Source organism: Mobula hypostoma, chromosome 12, assembly GCF_963921235.1.
Source record: "Mobula hypostoma chromosome 12, sMobHyp1.1, whole genome shotgun sequence".
NCBI lineage: Eukaryota > Metazoa > Chordata > Chondrichthyes > Myliobatiformes > Myliobatidae > Mobula > Mobula hypostoma.
This window is the reverse complement of record NC_086108.1, coordinates 36124663-36148084: the sequence shown is the minus strand read 5'-3', so window position 1 is coordinate 36148084 and position 23422 is coordinate 36124663. Positions and strand designations below refer to the sequence as shown.

General features: G+C 42.7%; 1 protein-coding gene across 1 annotated transcript in view; it reads right to left on the bottom strand.

The window, feature by feature from the left end:
- Nucleotides 1–23422, bottom strand: part of cdc73 (cell division cycle 73, Paf1/RNA polymerase II complex component, homolog (S. cerevisiae)) — a 341062-nt gene that overhangs the window by 314551 nt on the left and 3089 nt on the right. Inside the window, exon 2 of the mRNA XM_063063850.1 lies at nt 3825–3930. Coding sequence (XP_062919920.1) covers nt 3825–3930 — 106 coding nt within the window. The remainder of the gene's footprint in view (nt 1–3824; nt 3931–23422) is intronic.

Sequence of the window (23422 nt, the reverse complement as noted above, 5' to 3'; positions counted from 1 at the left end):
AAAACCTGCAGGACACCATCTACAACACAGCGATATCCACCTTTGGAAAAAGACAGTAAGTCTGCTAACTGGTTTGAGGCCCACTCTGAAGTGCTGTTGCTTCTGACTGAGGAGAAAAGAAAAGCACTTACAGCATACAAGTCCTCTCCTAGCGAGAAGAACATGCAAGTGCTCCGGTCTACCCAGAACAAAGTTCAATAGGCTGCCAGGCAGTATACCAATGACTTACCGGCTCCAGCTCTGCTCCAAGATCCAGGAGGCTGCTGACACTGGCAACATCAGAGGAATGTATGACAGAATCAAGCAAGCCATTGGTCCACTACAGAGCAAGACTGCCCCACTAAAGTCATCAACGGAAGAGGTCATCAAGGACAGAACACAACACAACAGATGGAACGCTGGGTAGAACATTACTCTAAGCTGGATGTCAGAGAGACTGTTGTTAAAGAAAAAGCTCTAAAACCATGATCAAACTTGGTTCACACCGGAGGAACTCAGCGAGACACAGGAGGCACTTTCTTCTGGGAAAGCACCAGGAAAAAAATCTTCTGCCAGTGTTGGAGTGAAGGCAGCATAGCCCAAGATGTGAGGGATGCAAACATCATCACTGTCTACAAGAACAAAAAGCGATAGGAGCAACTGTAACAACTATCGTGGTGTCTCTCTTCTCAGTGTTGTGGGGAAGCTTTTTGCTCGAGTCGTCCTGAAGAGGATCCAGCTGCTTGCAGAAAGGGTCTGTACCAAGTCTCAGTGTAGATTCAGAGCCGAGTGGTCCAACATTGACATGGTCTTCTCCCTCAGGCAAATGCGAGAGAAGTGCGGAATAGCAGAAACCACTCTGTATCACCTTCATCAATCTTACCAAGGCGTTCTTTGCGATCCTTGCCAAGATTGGCTGCCCCCCAATCCTACTCAGTATCATCAGGTCATTTCATGACAACGTGAAGGGGACCATAGTGTTCAATGGCTCCACATCAGAGTTCTTTAACATCCTCAGCAGGGTAAAACATGGGTGTGTCCTCGTTCCGACACTGTTTGGCTTCTTCTTTATAGTCCTGTTCATCCCCGTTTGGGGAGGCCACTATGGCATTTATCTCCGTTCAAGATCAGACGGAAACCTCTTTAGACCGTCAAGACAGAGTGAGGACCGAAGTGCAGATAAGGCTCCTCGGAGACTTCCTGTTTGCCGATGACGCAGCTGTTGCAACTCACTCACAGCAGGAGCTAGATCTCATGACCCACTTTGCAGAAGCCTGCAGAGAGTTCAGCCTGAAGACACACGTGATAGGGCAAGACGTTGACAACAAGCCATCCGTTTACATTGTTGACTATGAGCTGAAAGTCATCCACGAATTCACATACCTGGGCTCCATAATCTCATAACCAGTCACTCGAAAGCAAGATCAACAAGCGCATCAGAAAAGCAGCCACAATCTTCTCAAGGTTGTCTGGGCCAACAATGGACACATCATGAACACCAAAGTCCAGGTGTGCACAGCCTGTGTGCTGAGCACTTTGCTCTATGCCAGCAAAACCTGCACCCTGCGCACAAAACAAGAGCAGTGACTCAACACTTTCCATATGTGCCACCTCAGACGCATACTTGGTACCACCTAGGAAGCCAAGGATACAAACAGCACAGTGCTTGAGAGAGCAGGCACCACCTCCATGTTCACCTTCCTCAAACAGAGGTGTACGCACTGGCTAGGCCACGTCTTGCACATGGCAGCTGGGCGCGTATCAAAGGACCTTATCTTTGAGGAGTTGGAGTCTGGAATGAGGTCAACAGGAAGACCCCAGCTGCACTACAAGGACACCTGCAAATGCAACCTCAAGGCCCTTGGTATTAGCACTAACACGTGGCAGTCACTCACCTCAGACAGGTGTGCCTGGAAGCAGGTGAAAAAGGGTCTCTTGAGGTACAAGACCACGCTGATGCAGCAAACAGAGGAAAAGAGAACCTGCCGAAATCTCCATGCCCAAGCTGCTCAAGACATTAGAGCTGCCTCAGTGTTCTGCTGTACACAGTGTGGCAAGGACTGTCACTCCCGCATTGGACTCCACAGTCACAGCAGACACTGCTTAACCCAGTCCACCAGAGGCACAAACCCATGATCCCCTGGGATCGACAACTACCAATACAACTGAAAGAGATAAGAATTTTTTTAAAGATTAAGAAATTGAGGGTTATGGGGAACTGACACAAAAGTGTTAAGAGTCTGCAGTATATCAGCCATGATTATATTGAATAGACGGGTAGGTTTGAGAGGCTAGGTGGCCACATGAAGCAACCATTTTCTTGTGATCCTGACATGCCCTGTAGATAGTAGCAAGGATGTGGATAATCAGGAAGAAACTCACATGCCAAGAGATTCACAGGCCAAATCTACTCTTGCAACCACAGCATCTGTGTGACTGGGCCTATTAAATTTCAGAATATTGATAGTGTAGGAGTTGTGATGCTATTGAATGCCTTTGGAATGTATTTATAGTTCCTCTTATTTTACAATACTAATATTTATGTATTACTTATCACCAATCAGCACAAGCTCACTCCTTGCTCCAAGTGAGCATTGACCATATCACTACCTGAAGAGTTATAAATGAATCTGAATACTATGGGATTCACCGCACACATTCCCAATAACAATGGAGAAAATATCATTGATGAAGCTACTGCAAATGTTTGAGGTTCCTTTCCTTGGAGACCATCTCGGATTATCTGAAGTAATCTTTCCTTGGAGACCAAATTGTTAACAACATAAATATTAGGAAAATTCCTACTTCAACATATAATTTGGGCTGAGTTAGAAGTAGTAGAACAGAACTGGATTCAAAATTATATGGTTTGGAGAGAGAACTAACTAGGCTTTCCATCCCTGTTAAGGATGAAGATCTATGAATAGATATAACTTCCACCATAATTCTAAGTTTTTCTCTTTAGATGTTCCTTTTCACTGTCCCTCTTCTCCAACCTCAAAGACAAATGTCAGAAAAGATTCCAAGGAGCCAACATTTCCACAACTCAGATTAACTGATTAGCAAAAATATAGAAAATTGATGAATTTTCCCCACTTCGTCATTTAAACAACCTACAAACCAATATTCACAAACTAAGCAACACGCACAAAATGTTGGAGGAACTCAGTAGGCCAGGCAGAATCTATGGAAAAAAGTACAGTTGACCTTGCGGACTGAGAACTTTAGGCAGGTCTTTGTACTTTTTCCCCCCATCAATGCTGCCTGGCCTGCTGTGTTCCTCCAGAATTTAGTGTGTGTTGCTTGGATTTCCAGCATCTGTAAATTCGCTCTTGTTTATGATTTGTTCACAAACTAAGTAAAGCTGATTTTACAACATCACTAATCCCATAATAAACCTGACATCAAATTAGTGCAAAATTAACTTTAGCTTCCCTTTTCTATCATACCTCTTCTCATATCATTTTGTCTCATTCTACCTCATCACATATCAAGCCTTTTATACATTTTCATTCAACACAGTAAACAGTTTTTGTATTGGATACAATTCCTTATTGATTGGTTCAGATTTCATGCCTGACACAAAATGCTGCATGACAAAATAGCTTACTTTTCTCAAATAATGATGATGCAAAGCAGGTTCTATTTGCTCCATCATACAAATATAAGCAAAACTTTGGAATGTAGTGAATTAATTTATTTTAGCAGCATATAACCACTAGCTTTTCAGTACTTCCTTTGTCAACAGACCACCTTGATAATGTCTTGCTATGAATCTACCATGGCATGAACATTAGCAATTTCAGTCAAAAGTTTTAAACAAACAACAAATAAGGAATACTTACTGCAGCACGCCGCACATAGACAGGATGAGAGAGATGAACATTGTTAAGCAGGAATAATATGGAATCCAAAGTATAATACTCCCTTGGCTGACCTTCCTTCCCTGTCCTACATGAAAACCAAAATTGAAATCAGTGAAAATTATACACCACAGAATAAAAATTACATGCATCATAGGCAGTGCAGAAAGTTGTGGGTGTAAAGTAAATTCATCAAATGCAGCAAGAGCTGTGAAGGACAATGTATGCAAAATTTTACAAGGAGATGTACTATTTTGCTTCTGCCCAGAACAAACTGCAATTTCTAGTATGTCCCACCAAGTATTACTTTGCTCACAATTTACTGACTTCACTTTTGGAGGATTCCTCAGAGTTCAATGGGCCAGCACAAATTTATAATGGTTCATGCTAGAAATTTCACTAAAACAACCTGTGCCAAATAACATTTCCACCATTAGTTGAAAAAAAGACAACTAACTTATTAAATTAAGTTTACAGATGACATGAAGGTTGATCGCATTGTGAATACAGTGTAAGGTTGTAGGGTACACAGGGATATTGATAAGATGCAGACCCAGGTTGAGAAATGGCAATCAAGTATGAAGTGATTCAGTTTGGAAGGTTACACTTGAAAGCAGTATTCAGGGTTAATGTCAGGATACCTAACAGTGTGGAGGACAGAGGAATCGCGGGGTTCACATCAATAGTTCCCTCTAAGTGAAAGCAGTATTCAGGGTTAATGTCAGGATACCTAACAGTGTGGAGGACAGAGGAATCGCGGGGTTCACATCAATAGTTCCCTCTAAGTGACAGTGCAAGTTGATAGAGTGGTTAAGAAAGCAGTATGGTGTACTACAATCATTGGTTGGGGGAATGAGTCCAAGACCTGCAGAGTAATATTGCAGCACTATAAAACTCTGGAGTTGGAGCATTGTGTTCAATACTGGCATAAACATTGATTTCTCTAACTTCCTGTAATGCCCCCCAGCCCTCTCCTTCACCATTCACCATCTCCTTTTCCCTCTCTCAACTTATCTGTTTGCCTGCCCATCACCTCCCTCTGGTGGTGCTCCTCCTTTTTCTTTCTTCCATGGCCTTCTGTCCTCTCCAATATTACCCCCCTCTTCAGCCCTGTATCTCTTTCACCAATCCATTTCCCAACTCTTCACTTCAATTTTCCCCCTCCCGGTTTCACCTTCACTTTGTGTTTCTTCCACCCCTCCCCCCACCTTTTAAATCTATTTATCTTTTTCTCCAGTCTTGCTGAAGGGCTTCAGCCTGAAATGTCAACTCTGCTCTTTTCTGTAGATGCTGCCTGGCCTGTTGAGTTCCTCCAGCATTTTGTGTGCATTGGTTGGGCGTCCAGTACCTGCAGACTTTCTCCTGTTTATCACCTCATTATAGGAAGGATGTGGAAACATTAAAGAGGGTACTGAGGAGATTTATGAGGATGCTCCCTGGATTGGACAGCGTGTCTTATGAGGATAGATTGAGAAGGAAGATGAGAGGTGTTTTGATAGAACTGTACAAGATAAGACGCATAGACAGACAACCAGAGACTTTTTTCCTAGACTGAAAATGGATAATATGAGAACATAGAAATCTACAGCACATTACAGGCCATTTGACCCACAAATTTGTGCTAACCATGTAACCTATTCTAGAAACTGCCTAGAATTTCCCTACCACATAGCCCTCTATTTTTCTAAGCCCTATGCACCTATCCCAGAATCTCTTAAAAGACCCTCATGGCCTTCTGTCTCTTTCAGTAATCAACTTCCCAGCTCTTTACTTCATCCCTCACACTCCAGGTTTCACCTGTCACCTGCTGTTTCTCTCTTCCCTCCCCCACTTTTTAAATCTACTCCTCAACTCTTTATTCTCCAGTCCTGCTGAAGGATTATGGCCCAAAACATCGACTGTACTTTTTTTTTTCTATAGATGCTGCCTGGCCTGCTGACTACCTCCAGCATTTTGCGTGTGTTGTTCTGCGAAGACCCTATTTCATCTGCCTTTATCACTATCACTGGCAGTGCACTCCATGCACCCACCACTCTCAGTGAAAAACTTACTTCTGACATCCCCTCTGTACTTACTTCCAAGCACTTAAAACTATGCCCCCTCATGTTAGCCATTTCAGCCCTGGGGAAAAAAGCCTCTGGCTATCCACACAATCAAGGCTCTCATCATCTTATACACCTCTGTCAGGTTACCTCTCATCCTCTGTCACTCCAAGGAGAAAAGGCCAAGTTCACTCAACCTATTCTCATAAGGCACACTCTCCAATCCAGGCAACAACTTTGTAACACACATCAAAGTTGCTGGTGAACGCAACAGGCCAGGCAGCATCTCTAGGACGAGGTACAGTCAACATTTCGGGCCGAGACCCTTTGTCGGGACCTGTAGTCCTGACGAAGGGTCTCCGCCCGAAACGTCGATTGTACCTCGTCCTAAAGATGCTGCCTGGCCTGCTGCGTTCCCCAGCAACTTTGATGTGTGTTGCTTGAATTTCCAGCACCTGCAGAATTCCTCGTGTTAACATCTTTGTAAATCTCTTCTGCACTCTCTCTACAGTATCCACATCCCTCCTGTAGTAAGATGACCAGAACTGAACACAGTACTCAAAGTGGGGTCTAACTAAGGTCTATATAGATGTAACATTACCTCATGCCTCTTGAACTCAATCCCACAGTTGATGAAGACCAAGCACACCATACGCCTTCTTAACAGCACCATCAACCAGCGCATCAGCTTTGAATGTCCTATGGACAAGGACCCCAGAATCTCGCTGATCCTCCACACTGCCAAGAGTCTTACCATTAATATTATATTCTGTCTTCAAATTTGACCTACCAAAACGAACCACCACACTTATCTGGGTCCATCTGCCACTTCTCAGCTGAGTTCTGCATCCTATCAATGTCCTGCTGTAACCCCTGACAGCCCTCCAGAATATCCACAACACCTCCAACCTTTGCGTCGTCAGCAAACTTACTAACCCACCCTTCTATTTCTTCATCCAGGTCATTTATTAAAAAAAACAATCAAAAGAGAAGGGGTCTCAGAACAGATCCTTGCAGAACACCACTGGTCACCGACCTCCATGCAGAATACAAACCATCTACAACCACCCTTTGCCTAATGTGGGCAATCCAATTCTAGATACACAAAGCAAGATCTCCTTGGTTCCCATACCTCCTTACTTTCTGAATGAACCTTGCATGGGAAACATTATCAAACGTCTTACTAAAATCCATATACACTACATCCACTGTTCTTCTTTCATCTATGTGTTTTGTCACATCCTCGAAGAATTAATTCAGGCTTGTAAGGCACGACCTGCCCTTGACAAAGCCATGCTAACTATCTCTAATCAGATTATGTCTCTCCAAATGTTCATAAATCCGGCCTCTCAGGATCTTCTCCAACAACTTGCCCACTGCTGAAGTAGACTCACTGATCTATAATTTCCTGGATTACCTCTACTCCCTTTCTTGAACAAGGGAACAACATTTGCAACCCTCCAATCCCCTAGTACTTCTCCCGTCCCTAGTGATGATGCACAGATCATCACCAGAGGCTCAGCAATCTCAACCTTCGCTTCCCACAGTATCCTGGAGTACATCTCGTCTGGACTTGGCAACTTATCTAAGTTAATTTATTTCAAAAGCTCGAGCACGTCCTCTTTCTTAACGTCTATATGCTCAAGCGTTTCAGTCCAAGATCCTTTTCCCTGGTGAATACTGAAGCAAAGTATTCATCAAGTACCTCCGCTACCTCCTCTGACTCCATGTACCGGTTATCACACCTGATTGGTCCTATTCTCACACGGCTCATCCTCTTGCTCTTCACATACTTGTAGAATACAGAATGAGGTAGCAAAACTTTTAAGGTGTTTAAGGTATTTGGAGGAAAGTATTGGAGGATGTCAGAGGTGTTGATTTTTCTACTCAGAGGCTAGTAGGTGCATGTAAAGCTTCCAGGTGTGGTGGTAAAGGCAGATACATTAGGGACAAATAAGACTCTCTGGGATAGGGCACATGGCGAAAGAAAAATGGAGCACTATGTGGGAGAGAAGGATTCGATTAATCTTAAAGTAGGTTGAAGGGTTGGCATAACATCATGGGCCAAACACTGTTCTAATTGATTTTACTTAAATGACTTTGAGTGCTCACTTTTTCTTTACCATTTTAAGTTTTTCATGGATTGATGACCTGTTAAAAATTTTTGAAAATATTTAGGAAAACAATATAAGCAGCTTTTAACAGTGGTTAAATTATGCTTACACAGTTGTGAAATATTTTATGTAGATTACTCTTTTCAATAAATGTTATCAAAGCAAATTAAAACAATTACAAAGAGTCATAAAATCAATTTACTGATTATTCAGAAATCCCAATGGTCTGACATATGGCTCATCATGGCCCCTTTTCCTGCAGTCTTTAAATTAATCGACACTCCTTTGTCCATCCTCTCTTTGAATTCATCGGTGCCTCATTTCTGGGTACCCTTTGAACTCACTTGGTTCACAAGAAAATTTATCATGCTACATTAATGCTTTACAAAATAAAAGTACAATTGAAATCATATCAATAAAAATCTGCTAATGTGGACCCAAAGTTCTGAGAGCTTTTCCCCTCAGATTTCTGAACAGCCAGTGAACTCTACCTCACTGTTCTCTTTTGCAATACTTATTTATTTTTGTAACCTCTAATAATGTTTATATCTTGCACTGTCCTGCTGCACAAAGCAACAGATTTCACAGCATACATCAGTGATAATAAACCAGGTTCTAAGGAATAAACTTTTACTTTTACTGACTTCCAACATGCAACTTAAGCTAAGTTAAGAAATTTCACGACACATGCCAGTGATAATAAACCTTATTCCGATATTGACATCCTCTGTGTTAGATGCCAAGGCCTTCGCTATTTAAAAATGAATCCAATTTCAATTTCCCAAACTTCACACCCAAATGAAACACAACATATGTAGCAATAGCATATTCGAGGAGTTGGTAAGAGCAAAATAATTGCAATGGGCGCAGGTGTTCCTAACCTTTTTTATGTCATGAACCCATACCATTAACTGAGGGGTCAGTGGACCCCAGGTTGGGAACCCCTGAATTAGAGCATAAAACACTTATAAGACAAAGGTGCAGAATTTAGCCCTCGAGCCTGCTCCGCCATTCCATCATTGCTGATTTATTATCCCTCTCAACCCCAACTCTCCTACCTTCTCCCTGTAACTTTTGACACCTTGACTAATCAAGAACCTATCAACCTCCACTTTAAATATACCCAATAACATGGCTTCCACAGCTGTCTGTGGCAATGAATTCCACAGATTCACTACTCTCTGGCTAAAGAAATTCCTCATCTGTGTTCTAAGTGGACATCCCTCTATTCTGAGGCTGTGCTCTCTGGTCCTAGGTTCATTCAGAGGAAATATCCTCTCTATATCCATTCTATCTAGGCCTTTTAATGTTTGATAGGTTTCAATGATATCCCATTTCATTCTTCTAAACTCCAGAGAGTACAGATCCAAAGCCAAACACTGCTCCTGCACTCACCCTTACACTCCCGGGCCCAGTCTCGTGAATCTCCTCTAGGCCCACTCCAAAGCCAGCATATCTTTTCTTAGATAAGTGGCCCAAAACTGTTCACAATACTCTAAGCGTGGTCTAGCCAATGTCTTAGAAAACCTCAGCTCTTATATTCTTGTCCTCTCGAAATAAATGCTAACATTGCATTTGCCTTCCTTACCACCAAAGCAACCAGTAAGTTAACTTTTAGAGAATACTGCATGACGACTCCCAAGTCCCTTCGCAACTTTGATTTTTGAATTTTCATCCCTGCTAGTGTCCTCCTCCAGACCAACAGACACAAAATGCTGGAAGAACTCAGCAGGACAGGCAGCCATCTATGGAAATGAATGAACAATCAATGTTTCTAGTTGAGACCCTTCTTCCGGACTGGAGAGGAAGGGGGAAGATACCAGGATTTAAAGGTAGGGCAAGGGGAAGAAAAACTAGCTGGAAGGTGATAGGTGAAGCCAGATGGGTGGGATAGATAATGGCACTAACCATTTTAATTCCTATTCCTAACCCTGTTCCGTCACATCAGTCCATAATGAGGCTGTATTCAGAGTGGAGAAACAACACCTCATATTCCGTCTAGGTAGCCTCCAACCAAATGGAATGTACATTGATCTCTCTGGGTAATTTTTTTCCCCTGTCCCTTCCCTTTTCATCTAGTCCATCTCTGGCTCCTTATCTCTTCTCCTCACCTGCTTATCATCTCCCCCCACTGCCCCTGCTTCTTTCCTTTCTCCCATGGTCCATTCTCCTCTATCATATTGGCAGTAAAGCAGCATCCATCATCAAGGACCACTAGCTTTTCTTTTTGTATTTGCACAATTTGCGGTCTGTTATACATAGAATGTCCAACCTTTTGGGTGCAGTCTTTCATTGATTCTATTGTGTTTCTTGTATTTACTGTGAATGCCAGTAAACGCAAGAAAATAAATCTCAGGGTTGTATATGGTGACATATATGTACTTTGATAATAAATTTGCTCTGAACTTTGAAGTTTCTATCCATGACCTCTTCATTCTCCCATATGAGCCAAAGGTCAACCAGCTGTAGCTCCAATTCCTTAACACGAACTCTAAGGAGCTGCAGCTCAATGCACTTCATGCAGATGTAGTTACCAGGGAGGCTGGAGGTCTCAGAACATTCCCACATCTCACACAAAGAACATACCAGTAACTCTGGGCCCATTTTGAGCACACTAGCTATGTACTAACAAAAAACAACTTACTTAGACCCTCTGCCTGTTCTCGCCCAAGCCTGTTCAGTCAAAGCCTAACCACTTTAACACTGTCCATTCCAACAATAGCCCTTCCAGTTACACCTCGCTTCTTTTTATTGGCCTTTGCTAAATGCCTGAGATCGCTATGATTACATATAACCATAACTTCATATGGTATTCAAAACGACACCAATACCATTGCATGAATAAACACACCCTCCATTATGCTGCTAAGTCTTTCACACACTAAATGAATCATTAAAATGTTAGCGATACAAAATAAGGGAAGAATATGTTTTGAGAATGCTCCATTTTCCATCACCAAATGTTATAGACGAGCATCTCTAATGCATGTCTTGCTTCACTGAAGTGCCATCCTCAGTCCTTTAGTGAGTTTAAACTGTTAAATAATTTCTTTGCACATGAATGCTGTCCACAATGAGTATTCTTTTTGCTATCACTGAACAGTAAAATTTCCAGTGAAGCCCTTCAGTAATACATGAGACGCTCTAACCCAGCTCCCAAACATTTTTAGACTGAAATCAATCAGGCCCTTATTATGGCAGACCAGATAATAATAATTAAAGATCTAAAAAAATTCTCACCTATGCAGAGTTACAAATTTGTAAGGTTTAGATCTAAAACTATGATAAACTCCAGTTTCTATACCACTTGCCAGCAATATCAAAGGAAATATAAAACTTCACATCTAATGTGCAGACCATGGGAAACCCCCCACGCTTAACAGAAACAAACTCATGCAAACTCATAGACCCAAAGCATTTATCAAAAAAATTCACTGCCTGCTAAACTTATTTGCACTGAATTGTAACCGTTAATTTATAACTGTCACTAAATCAATTAAATCTCTAAAGTTCAAACAATTTTTCTCAGATCCTTAATTCCAAAAGCTCAAATTCCTAACATATTAGAAAAATGATTTCTGGCAAAAAGGATACTATTCATAAACTGTCACTATTTCCCATTAGAACTGTCACTATTTCTGTTCCTCCTGCCCTACCCTTGAACAGGATTCTACATTTCTCTCATGACTTAAATTACATTTTGTACTCAATTACTAAATTAACTACATCCCCAAAGTTAGATTTCCAGAACCTTCAAAGAGTATTCATTCTGTTTGTGAGTTTCACAACCCACAACCGCCAAGTTCAACTTAAATCCTCCAGCTGTAATGCCCCAGTACCTGACACACCAGCTGGTAAAGCTGCAGGTAGTTCCTGCTGATATGGAGCAACAGCTATGTGGACAGCATATTTTTAAGATATGGTCAGGCTGCAAGTAAAAGAAATGCCGTTCGAGACAACAAGTGACCACCAACAAAGGAACAGAGGCAAGCAGATAATCAAGCAAATAAAGCAGGACTCCAGCATGGTGTCAGAGGACTGGAAAATTGCAAATGTCACTCTACACCTTAAGAAAGGAGGAAGGCAGCAGAATGGAAATTATAGACCAGTTAGCCTCACCCAAGTGGTTGGGAAGATGTTGGAGCAAATTGTTAAGGATGAGGTTATGGAGTACTTGGTGACAAGATAGGACAAAGTCAGCACGGTTTCCTTCAGGAAAAATCCTGCCTGACAAAACTCTTGGAATTCTTTGAGATTACACATAGGATAAATAAAGAGGATGCAGTGGATGTTGTATATTTGGACTTTCAGAAGGCCTTTGACAAGGTGCCACACATGAGGCTGCTGATCAAGTTAAGAGCCCATGGTATTACAGGAACGTTACTGAGATGATTACAGCATTGGCTGATTGGTAGCAGGCGGCGAGTGGGAATAAAAGGATCCTTTTCTGGTTGGCAGCCAGTGGAATATATTATGACAGTCATCTATGGAGGCCAGATCATTGGGGGTACTTAAGGCAGAGCATGATAGGCTCTTGATTGGACACGGCATCAAAGGTTATGTGGAGAAGGCTGGAGAGTGGGGCTGAAGAGGGGAAAAAAAGATCAACCATGATTAAATGGCAGAGCAGACTCAATGGGCCAAATGGCCTAATTCTGCTCCTATATCCTACCGTCTTATAATCAGTGAAGTCTCAGAAGACATAAAAGCATAGACAATATCAAGAGGTTCAGTTGTTGTTCAGATCAAACATCAGAATGGGGAACAAATATGACCTAAGTGACTTTGTCCGTGGCGTAATTGCTGGTGCCAGATGGGGTGGTTTGAGTATCTCAGAAATTGCTGATCTCCTGGGTTTTTCATGCACAACAGTCTCTAGAGATTACAGAGGATGGTGGGGAAAAAAATAAAACAAAAAACATCCAGACATCAGCAGTTCTGTGGGCAAAAATGTCTTGTTAATGAGGGCAGTCAGAGAAGAATGGTCAGACTAATTCAAGCTTACGGGAAGGCAATAGTAGATCAAATAACCACACAATACAATAGTGTGCAGAAGAGTATCTCTGAACGCACAGCACATCGAACCCTGAAGTAGATGGGCTACAGCAGAAGAACGTATCAGCTTCCGACCCTGTACCTAATAAAGTAGCCGATGAGTGGATGTTGTCTAAAGTATCTCAAATTCTTAATAAAAGGTAATACAAGATCCTGTGCAAATTTGTTTTGGATTCCAATGTAAAATCATGAGCAGTTACTTGTAAATATCTGATTTGTTAAGCAAGCACATTGCACCATCTTTAACACTTCATACTTCAGTTTTTCCAACAATTATAATGTATGGAATTGCATTATTGAATAGTAATTCCGAACTGGAGTATTTTTTTAATGTAAGCAATATATAGGCAGGAATAATTGTAGCTTACAGTCATAACAAAGCAACTATACTCATTAATCTGCTTCTAAACCACTTGGGACATCATGAGTATCACAAAGCACCATACATGCTGTGCCTTCTTTTTCAGAGAGGTGATATTAAGGGACCAGGTGACGTCATCCATAACGTTAAATCCAGGAAATCCCTGCAATTAACCCTCTCTAAGGGGGAGCCATGTATTTGCAGAGGGGAATGGTTTGTCTGGACCTTCTTGAATTCCACAATGATTTCCTTTGTCTTCTCCACTTTCAGGCTTAGATTGTTCTTCTCACACCAATCCACCAGCCGCTCCTCTTCCTCTCTATACGCCATCTCGTCATCATTCTTGATAAGGTCAGCCAGTGTTGTGTCATCTGCAAACTTGATGACACAGTTTGAGCTGGATCCTGCAACACAGTCATGTGTCAACAGTGTGAACAGCAGCAGGCTGAGCACACAGCCTTGGGGAGCGCCAATGCCCAGTGTAATGGAACGAGAGATATTGTTGCCCACACGTACTGACTGTGGCCTTACTGATAAGAAGTCCAGTATCCAATTGCAGAGAGATGTGCTGAGACCCACCAGTTTCTTGGGTGTGATGGTCTTGAATGCCAAAATTAAGTCTATAAACAGCAGTCTAGCACATGAGACCCCACTTTCCAGGTGGGATAGGACAGGATTGAAGGCAGAGGCTATTGCATCTTCAATGGATCGATTTGACTAAAAAGCGAACTGGAAAGAGTCCAGTGTAGCCGTGAGAAAGGCTTTAATGTGCTCCATAACCAGCTGCTCTAAGTATTCCATAGTGGTTGATGTTAATGCCACCGGACATTAGTCTTCTAGGCAAGTTACTGTCGCCTTCTTTGGCAATGGAATGATAGTTGCTGCCTTGAAAACTGAAGGACAATGGATCGTTCCAGAGAGATGTTGAATTTCTTTCCACAACACCACTCTCCACCACCCCCAACACCAGATGCTGATTGATCTGTTGAGTTTCCAGCAGATTGCTTTTTCCAATACAGTACGTACAAAATCCTAGAAGTTTCTTGAATGAGTGCATATAGAGTTTAGAATGAAAAAAAATTATCAGTTAGGTTGGGATGTTCCACAGATCCCTAAGAGAACAGAAAAACAAATATACTCTACATACAAAACACAGTGAAGTGTAAAAATAATAGTGTTACAGGAGCAGGGTATTTCAATTTCCCAAATATTGATTGGGATTTCCTTAGAGTCGAAGGGTATAGAGACGAATTCTTACTCATGGGGGGAAAAGGCAAAATTCAATATGATAAGACGGCACCTGGCAAAAGTGGACCAGGAACAGCTATTTCTAGAGAAATCTATATATAACCATTCAGAACTAGACAGGCTGTATATACTGGAATCTGGAGCAAAAAAAAAACAAACTGCTGGAGGAACACAGCAAATCAAGCAGCATCCGTGGAGACAATAGGATACTTGTTATTTTGGGTCAATGCAGGGTCTCAACTAAGATGTCAACCTGTCCTTGAACTCCACAGATTCTGCTTGATCCAATGAGTTCCTCCTTTGAGTAACTGTATGGAGACATTCAAATATTAACCCGTGAAACTTCAAGGACAATATTCCTTCAAAGGAAGGTCAAAAAGACCAATGAATTCCAAAGAAGCAAAGGATGTGAAGTGCAGAAGAACTGCTGATTTATTTAAAGCAGAATGGTTTAATGAAACAGTAGAAACTGCTACAACGAAAGCTGATGAGATCAGGAATATACAGCTACAACAAGTATTTATGTACACTACAGAAACTGGTGTTACCTGCATGTTTTGTTACGATGCAAAAGCTGCTGGAGACTTTGCAAGTGGAAAGAAGCGGATGGTATTTGGAAACTTGACTTTTTAAAGCGTCATTTAGCAAGCAAATCACATATGGACAGTGTGCAAAAGCTCCAGCAAGAAAACCCTACATTACCCGCTACAGCCCTGCTGCATATGCTTTGTGAGAGTACAGATGAATGGGAGTGAAAATAATCAAACCCAGCGGAGATCAAAGTTCTTATTCAGTGTTTTGCTAGCTGTTAAAATGAATAGCTCTATTTATAAAATTCAGTACGCACATGTTGTTGTCACTGGGCAAAAAATTGTACAGCACAAGATTTTTGGGCACATTGGTGCCAAAGCTTATGGGGGAAAACCAGGAAAATGGGGTTGAGAAGGAATCATAAATCAGCCTTATTCAAATACAGAGCAGACTCAGTCATAGCCACAGACTACTACAGCACAGAAATAGGCTCATCCAGTCTGTGCTGAAATAATAATCTGCCCAGTCCCACTGACCTGCACCCGGACCATAGCCCTCCATACTCCTCCCACTCATATACCTATCCAAATTTCTTTTAAATGATGAAATCAAACCTGCATCCATCACTTGTGCTGACAGCTCATTTCACACTCTTGCCGCCCTCTGAGTGAACAAGTTCCCCCTCATGTTCCAATTAAATACTTTACCTTTCATGCTTGAACCATGACCTCTAGTTCTAGTCTCAACCAACTTCAGTGGAAAAAGCCTGCTTGTATTTACCCTATCGATATCTCTCATGGTTTTGTATACCTCTATCAAATCTCTCCTTATTCTTCCATGCTCATAGGAATAAAATCCTAACCTATTCAGCCTTTTCCTATAACTCAGGTCCTCAAGTCTTGCAATATCCTTCTAAATTTTCTCTGCACTCTTCCAATCTTAGTGACTACTTTCCTGTAGGTAAGTGAACAAACCAGCACACTATACTCCAAATTAGGCCTTACCAATGTCTTATACAATTTCAACATAACATCCCAACTCCTGTACTCAATACTTTGATTTATGAAGGCCAATGTACCAAAAGCTTTCTCAATGACCCTGTCTAATTATGATGCCAGTTTCAATGAATTATGGAGGAACCTAGCTGATGTATGTGAGAAATAGGTAGTTTAGATAGCGAGAACCCTTTCTTTTCTTTTGGCAAAGGTGTTCATAACCCAGAGACACTGCTTTACAATAAAGATTAGGAAATTTACAAAGAATTTGAGGGAGAATTTTTCCACCCACAGGGTCATTAAAATTTGAAAATGCAGTCTGAGGTACCGGATGAAGGTGCTCTCACAATGGGGCATAAAAGGTAATGGGCCAAGTACTAGAAATGAATTATAAATAGCTTTGTGTGTGTTAACATGTCAGAAGAACTGTCCAGGGTACAACACATCAATTCAATCACTAAGACATGCCAGTTGCTGTTCCTTTATCATAGAAACATAGAAAACCTACAGCACAATACAGGCCCTTCAGCCCACAATGCTGTACTGAACATGTACTTACTTAGAAATTACCTAAAGCTACCCACAGCCCTCAATTTTTCTAAGCCCTAGGTACCTATTCAGCAATCTCTTAAAAGACCCTTTCGTATCGGCCTCCACCACCGTCGCCGGCAGCCCATTCCACGCACTCACCACTCTCTGCGTAAAAAACTTACCTCTGACATCTCCTCTGTACCACTTTCAAGCACCTTAAAACTGTGCCCTTTCATGTTAGCCATTTCAGCCCTGGGGAAAAAACCCTCTGACTATCCACATAAGCAAGGCCTTTCATCATCTTAGCAGGTCACCTCTCATTCTCCGCAGCTCCAAAGAGAAAATGCTGAGTTCACTCAACCTATTCTCATAAGGCATCCTCCCCCATCCAGGCAACATCCTTGTAAATCTCCTCTGCACCCTTCTATAGTTTCCAAATCCTTCCTGTAGTATGGTGACCAGAACTGAGCACAGTACTCCAAACTGGGTCTGACCAGGGTCCTATATAGCTGTAACATTACCTCTTGGCTCTTAAATTCAATCCCACGGTTGATGAAGGCCAATGCACCATATGGCTTCTTAACGACAGAATGAATCACCTCATACTTACCTGGGTTGAACTCCATCTGCCACTTCTCAGCTCAGTTTTGCATCCTATTAATGTCCCACCGTAACCTCAGACAGCCCTCCGCACTATCTACAACACTCCCCAACCTTTGAATCATCAGGAAATTTACTAATCCATGCCTCCACTTCCTCATCCAGGTCATTTATAAAAATCATGAAGAGAAGGGGTTCCAGAACAGATCCCTGAGGCACACCACTTGTCACTAACCTCCATGAAGAATATGACCTGTCTACAACCACTCTTTGCCTTCTGTGATCAAGCCAATTCTGGATCCACAAAGCAATGTCCCCTTAGATCCCATGCTTCCTTACTTTCTCAATAAGTCTTGCATGGGGTACCTTATCAAATGCCTTGCTGAAATCCATATACACTACATCTACTGCTCTACCTTCATCAATGTATTTAGTCACATCCTCAAAAAATTCAATCAGGCTCATAAGGCACGACCTGCCATTGACAAGGTCATGTTGATTATTCCTAATCATATTATGCCTCTCCAAATGTTCATAACTCCTGTCTCTCAGGATCTTTTCCATCAACTTGCCACCCTTGTGGTGCATCGGGTGTCATGTTTGCCGCTTCTGTAGCATTTGACTTTTTTTTAAACAAAGTCAAGTTGCTAGCTCCTCGTTCACCCCAGCATGGATGGAAAGTGTGCAAGCAGCTAGCAGGATTCGAACTTGGGACCATTTGCCTCGAAGTCAGGTGCTGATGCCACTACACCACCAGCCAGCAAGGCATGCCAGTGGCTCTATTTCATTATTGAATTGCCTTTATTTCTTACATCCTTCATATACATGAGTAAAAATCTTTACGTTACCTCACCGTCTAAATGTTCAATGTGCAATCATAGTAATTTATAATAAATAGAACAGTCAATGTAACATAGAAATACAATCAAATCAGCGTGAGTTAATCAGTCTGGTGGAAGAAGCTGTCCCAGAGCCGTCCTGGCTTTTATGCTGCGGTACCGTTTCCCGGATGGTAGCAGCTGGAATAGATTGTGATTGGGGTGACTCAGGTCCCCAATGATCCTTCGGGCCCTTTTTATACACCTGTCTTTGTAAATGTTCTTAATCATGGAAGTTCACAACTACAGATGAACTGGGCTGTCCGCACCAGGCTATGCAGAATCCTGAGATTAAGGGAGGTACAGTTCCCATACCAGGCAATAATGCAGCCAGTCAGGATGCTCTCAACTGTGCCCCTGTTGAAAATTCTTAGGATTTAGGGGACTATACTAAATTTCCTCAACTGTCTGAGGTGAAAGAGGCATTGTTGTGCTTTTTTCATCACACAACTGGTATGTACAGACCACGTGAGGTCCTCTGTGATGTGGATGCCGAGGATCTTAAAGCTGTTTACCTCCTCAACCCCAGATCCATTGATGTCAATAGGGGTTAGCCTGTATCCATTCCTCCTATAATCCACAACCAGCTCTTTTGTTTCTGCGACATTTAGGGAGAGGTTGTTTTCTGGACACCACTATGTTAGAGAGATGACTTCTTCCCTGTAGGCTACTTCATTATTGTTTGAGATTAGGAAAAGCAAAGTAGTGTTGTCAGCAAATTTAGTGAGCAGATTAGAGCTGTGACATAGTCAGGGGTATACAGGGACAAAAGGAGGGGACTTCGTACACAGCCCTGAGGGGCTCTTGTATTGAGAGTCAGAGAGTTGGAGGTGAGGGAGCCCACTCTTACAACCTGCTGCCGATCTGACAGGAAGTTTAGAATCCAGCTGCACAAGGCAAGGTCAAGGCAGAGGTCTCTGAGCTTCCTGTTGAGCCTGGATGGAATTATGGTGTTGAATGCTGAACTGTAGTCCAAGAACAGCGTTCTCACATAAGCATCCTTTTCTCCAGCTGTGCAAGGACGGTACGCAGAGCAGCGGCTATTGCGTCGTCTGTTGATCGGTTGTGTCGGTAGGGGAATTGTAGAGGGTCCAGTTCGGGTGGTAGCATGCTGCAGATATAATCCTTGACCAGCCTCTCAAAGCATTTGCTTATTATTGAGGTGAGTGTGACAGGACACCAGTCATTCAGGCATGTTACCTTGGTCTTTTTTGGTACAGGGACGTTGGTGGATAATTTGAAGCAGGAGGGCATTCTACACTGGGACAGGGAGAGATTAAAAATGTCAGTAAAATGCCAGTTGTGCTGCACACATCTTGAGTACTCGCCTTGTGATGCCATCTAGTCCCACAGCCTTGTGACTGTCCACTCATTGGAAACATCTGCATAACTCAGCCTCAGAGATGTCCAGGTTGCAGGTTGTAGCAGTGGTTTTCCTTGGAGGTTCAGAGTTCGCGACATCGAACCAAACGTAAAAGCAATTGAGCTCTTCTGGGAGAGAGGCCGCGATGTTGGCACCACTACGTCTGGCTTTGAACTCAGCGATGGTATGCAGCCCTTGCCACAAGTCATGTGTGCTATTTGTCATGAATCATGACTCAATCTTCTCCCTATATTATTGTTTCGCAGTCTTGATAGCTTTGCGCAGATCGTAGCTGCTTTTCTTGAGCTCCTGTTGATTGCTAGCAGCGTAAACTCTATGTCACGCGGAATTGCTGCTCACACAGAACTACTGATCCAAGGTTTCTGGTTCAGGAAGACCCTGACCGACTTCTGGGGAACAATATTGTCCATGTTCTTCTAGATGAAGCACGCGACTCCATCCATGAACTTGGAGACATCTTCATCATGGAAGACATTCCAGTTGACATCATTGAAGCAGTCCTGCAGCATCGAGACTGACTGGTCAGTCCAACAGTGGATGGTTTTAACTATGGTCGCCTCTTGTCTGAGCTTCTGCCTGTATGTCAGCAAAAGCAGGATCGAAGAGTGATTTGATTTTCCAAAAGCGGGGTGAAGGAGAGCTTTGTATGCATTGCAGAAGTGGGTGTAAGTGGTCACGTGTCTTATCTCCACGAGTGCTCACCTGGATGTGCTGACAAATTTTCAGAGAGACTTTCATCAGCGACGGTGAAGGCAGCCTTCGGGTGTGCAGTCTCCAGCATGCTGATGGTCTCGTACAGTTCCTTGAGAGCAGGTCAGTATCAGACTGAGGCAGAATGTACACTGCTGTGATAACAGCCGTGAACTCCCTAGGCAGCCAGTAGGGTCTGCACAGCAGCACCAGGTATTCTCAGTCAGGGTAACGAAAGGATTTAAGAGCATGCCATGAAGCATACTCCTCCTCCTTTAGTCATACTTTATTGATCCCGAGGGAAACTGGTTTTCGTTACAGTTGCACCATAAATAATTAAATAGTAATATGTAAATTATGCCAGCAAATACATCCAGGACCAGCCTATTGGCTCAGGGTGTCTGACCCTCCAAGGGAGGAGTTGTAAAGTTTGATGGCCACAGGCAGGGATGACTTCCTATGACGCTCAGTGTTGCACTCTTCCCAGAGAGGTTTTTTGACCTGTCCACCCAGAACAGGGAGAACGCGTGAGTTCAATATCTCCTCTGTCAGCCAGGCCTCCACGAAGCACAAAACGTTACATTCCTTTGTTTCCCACTGGTAGGAGATTCTGGCTCTCAATTCGCACAACTTGTTGTCCAGGGACTGAACGTTAGCCAGGAGTATGCTAGGAAGTGGCAGCCGATTTGCACACCATCTCAGCCTCACCAGGATGCTGGCCCTTCTCCCTCGCCTCCAGCACTTCTTCCAAGGTAGTGGCGGTGTAAGAGATGAGTCTCCTATGGATCGCGCAAGCAGGGGCTCCCAGTATAGGAAAGGTGGCACATAGTGGGTAAATGCCATCTTTCCGATGTTCAGAAGGGTCAGTCTATCGTATCTGATGTGACTATCAGCTACTTGAACAGAAAATGCTTGGAAAATTGTAGAAATTAGTAGTACACTGTAGATTTGGAACGGAGCTCGCAACACGGCCGTAGTACATGGAGCCATCTTAAAATGAAATTAGGAGTTTGAAGAGATTTGGTATGTCAAAGACTCTTACAGATTTCTACAGATGTGTACAGTGGAGAGCATTCTGACAGGCTGCATAACAGCCTGGTATGGAGTATCCACTGCACAAGATCACAAGAGGCTGCAAAGAGTTATATACTCAGCCAGCTACATCATGAACATGATCCTCCCCACCATCGGGGACCTCTCAGAATCAGAATCAGGTTTAATATCACCGACATATATCGTGAAATTTGTTGTCTTTTAGGCAGCAGTATGATGCGATACATAACAGTTGAAAGAAACTAGGTGATGGGGTTCCTCGATGATGGATGCCGCCTTTTTGAAGCATCTCTCCTTACAGGTGTCCTGGATATCATGGAGGCTAGTGCCCACGATGGAGCTAAGTTTACAACTCCCTGCAGCTTATTTTGATCCTGTGTAGTAGCCCCCTCACCCATACAAGATGGTGATGCAGCCAGTTAGAATGTTCTCCACAGTACATCTATAGAAATTTACAAGTGTCTTTGATGATATACCAAATCTCCTCAAACTCCCAATGAATATAACCACCATGTGCCTTCTTTGTAGCTGCATCAATATGTTGGGTCCATGTTAAATCCTCAGAGGTAATGACACCCGGGAAATTGCTCACTCATCCCACTTCTGATCCCTCAATGAGGACTGGTGTGTGTTCCCTTATCTTAACCTTTCTGAAGTCCACAATCAGTTCTTCGGTCTTACTGACCTTGAGTGGAAGGTTGATGCTGCAACTCCATTCTTCAAGAAGACATCGTCCATCATAAAGGGCCCTCTTCATCTAGTACGAAGACCCATACTCAATTACTTCAGAACAGCTTCTTCCCTTTCACCATCAGATTTCACAGCAGTCCAGAAATACTACATTACTCTTTTTTTGTACTATTTATCTTGGTAATTTTATATTTTTATATCTTTGCACTGTATTCTTGCCACAAAAGAAGTTTCATGTTATATGTCAGTAATAATGTATCTGTGCCAATGATAAAACTATTGTTGAGAGAAACTCAGATGGTGACAAGGCAGCATACAGGAGTGAGATAGATCAGCTGGTTAAGTGGTGTCACAATAACAACCTAGTACTCAACATTAGTAAGACCACAGAATTGATTATGGACTTCAGGAAAGGGTAGTCAAGGGAAAACGATCCAGTCTTCTTCAAGGGATCAGCAGTGGAAAGAGTAAGTTTCTGGGTGTCAACATGTCTGAAGATCTATCCAGAGTCCAACACATCGATACAATTATGAAGAAAGCACAACAGCAATGTTTCATTAGGAGATTGAGGAGATTTGGTATATCACCAAAGATTCCAGCAAACTTCTACAGATGCACCATGGAGAGCATTCTAACTGGTTGCAATACTGTCTGGTACGGAGGGACCACTGCACAGGATCTTAAAAAGATGTAGGAATTGCAAACTCAGCCAGCTCCATCACAAGCACTCGCCTTCCCAGCATCGAGGATGCCTTCAGAAGGCGGCATGTATCATTACGGACTCCCAATGCCCAGGATATGGCCTCTTCTCATCACTACTATCAAGGAGGTAGTAAAGGAGACTGAAGACACACACTCAGCATTTTAGGAACAGCTCAGTTGTACGTGCGTATGTGTGTGTGTACATATACACACACATACACACACCATATAAATACAAGATTCTGCTGATGCTGGAAATCCAAAGCAACCCACACAAAATGCTGCAGGAACTCAGCAGGCCAGGCAGCATCTATGAAAAGGAGTGTACTGCTATCCATCCAAGACAAGAATCAAGGGGGATGTACATTCCAGGAATTGATCAGAGACTCAAGTTTCCTCTCAATCATGCAGCACTTTATGTCAGTCATTTACTCATGATTCTAGATAAGTAACAAAATAATGCCTAAACCTCTTTGCTCTGTTTTCATATCAAGTCACCCACCATGTTATTGTTTTTTTTTAATTATCACAATGCAATCAGAAGCTCTACTCCAGTGGTCCCCAACCACCAGGCAGCGGACCGGTACTGGGCCAGAAAGCATGTGCTACTGGGCTGCGAGGAAACGATATGAGTCAGCCGCACCCTCCTCATTCCCTGTCACGCCCACTGTTGAACTTGAATGCACATGAGGTCATTACCCATGCG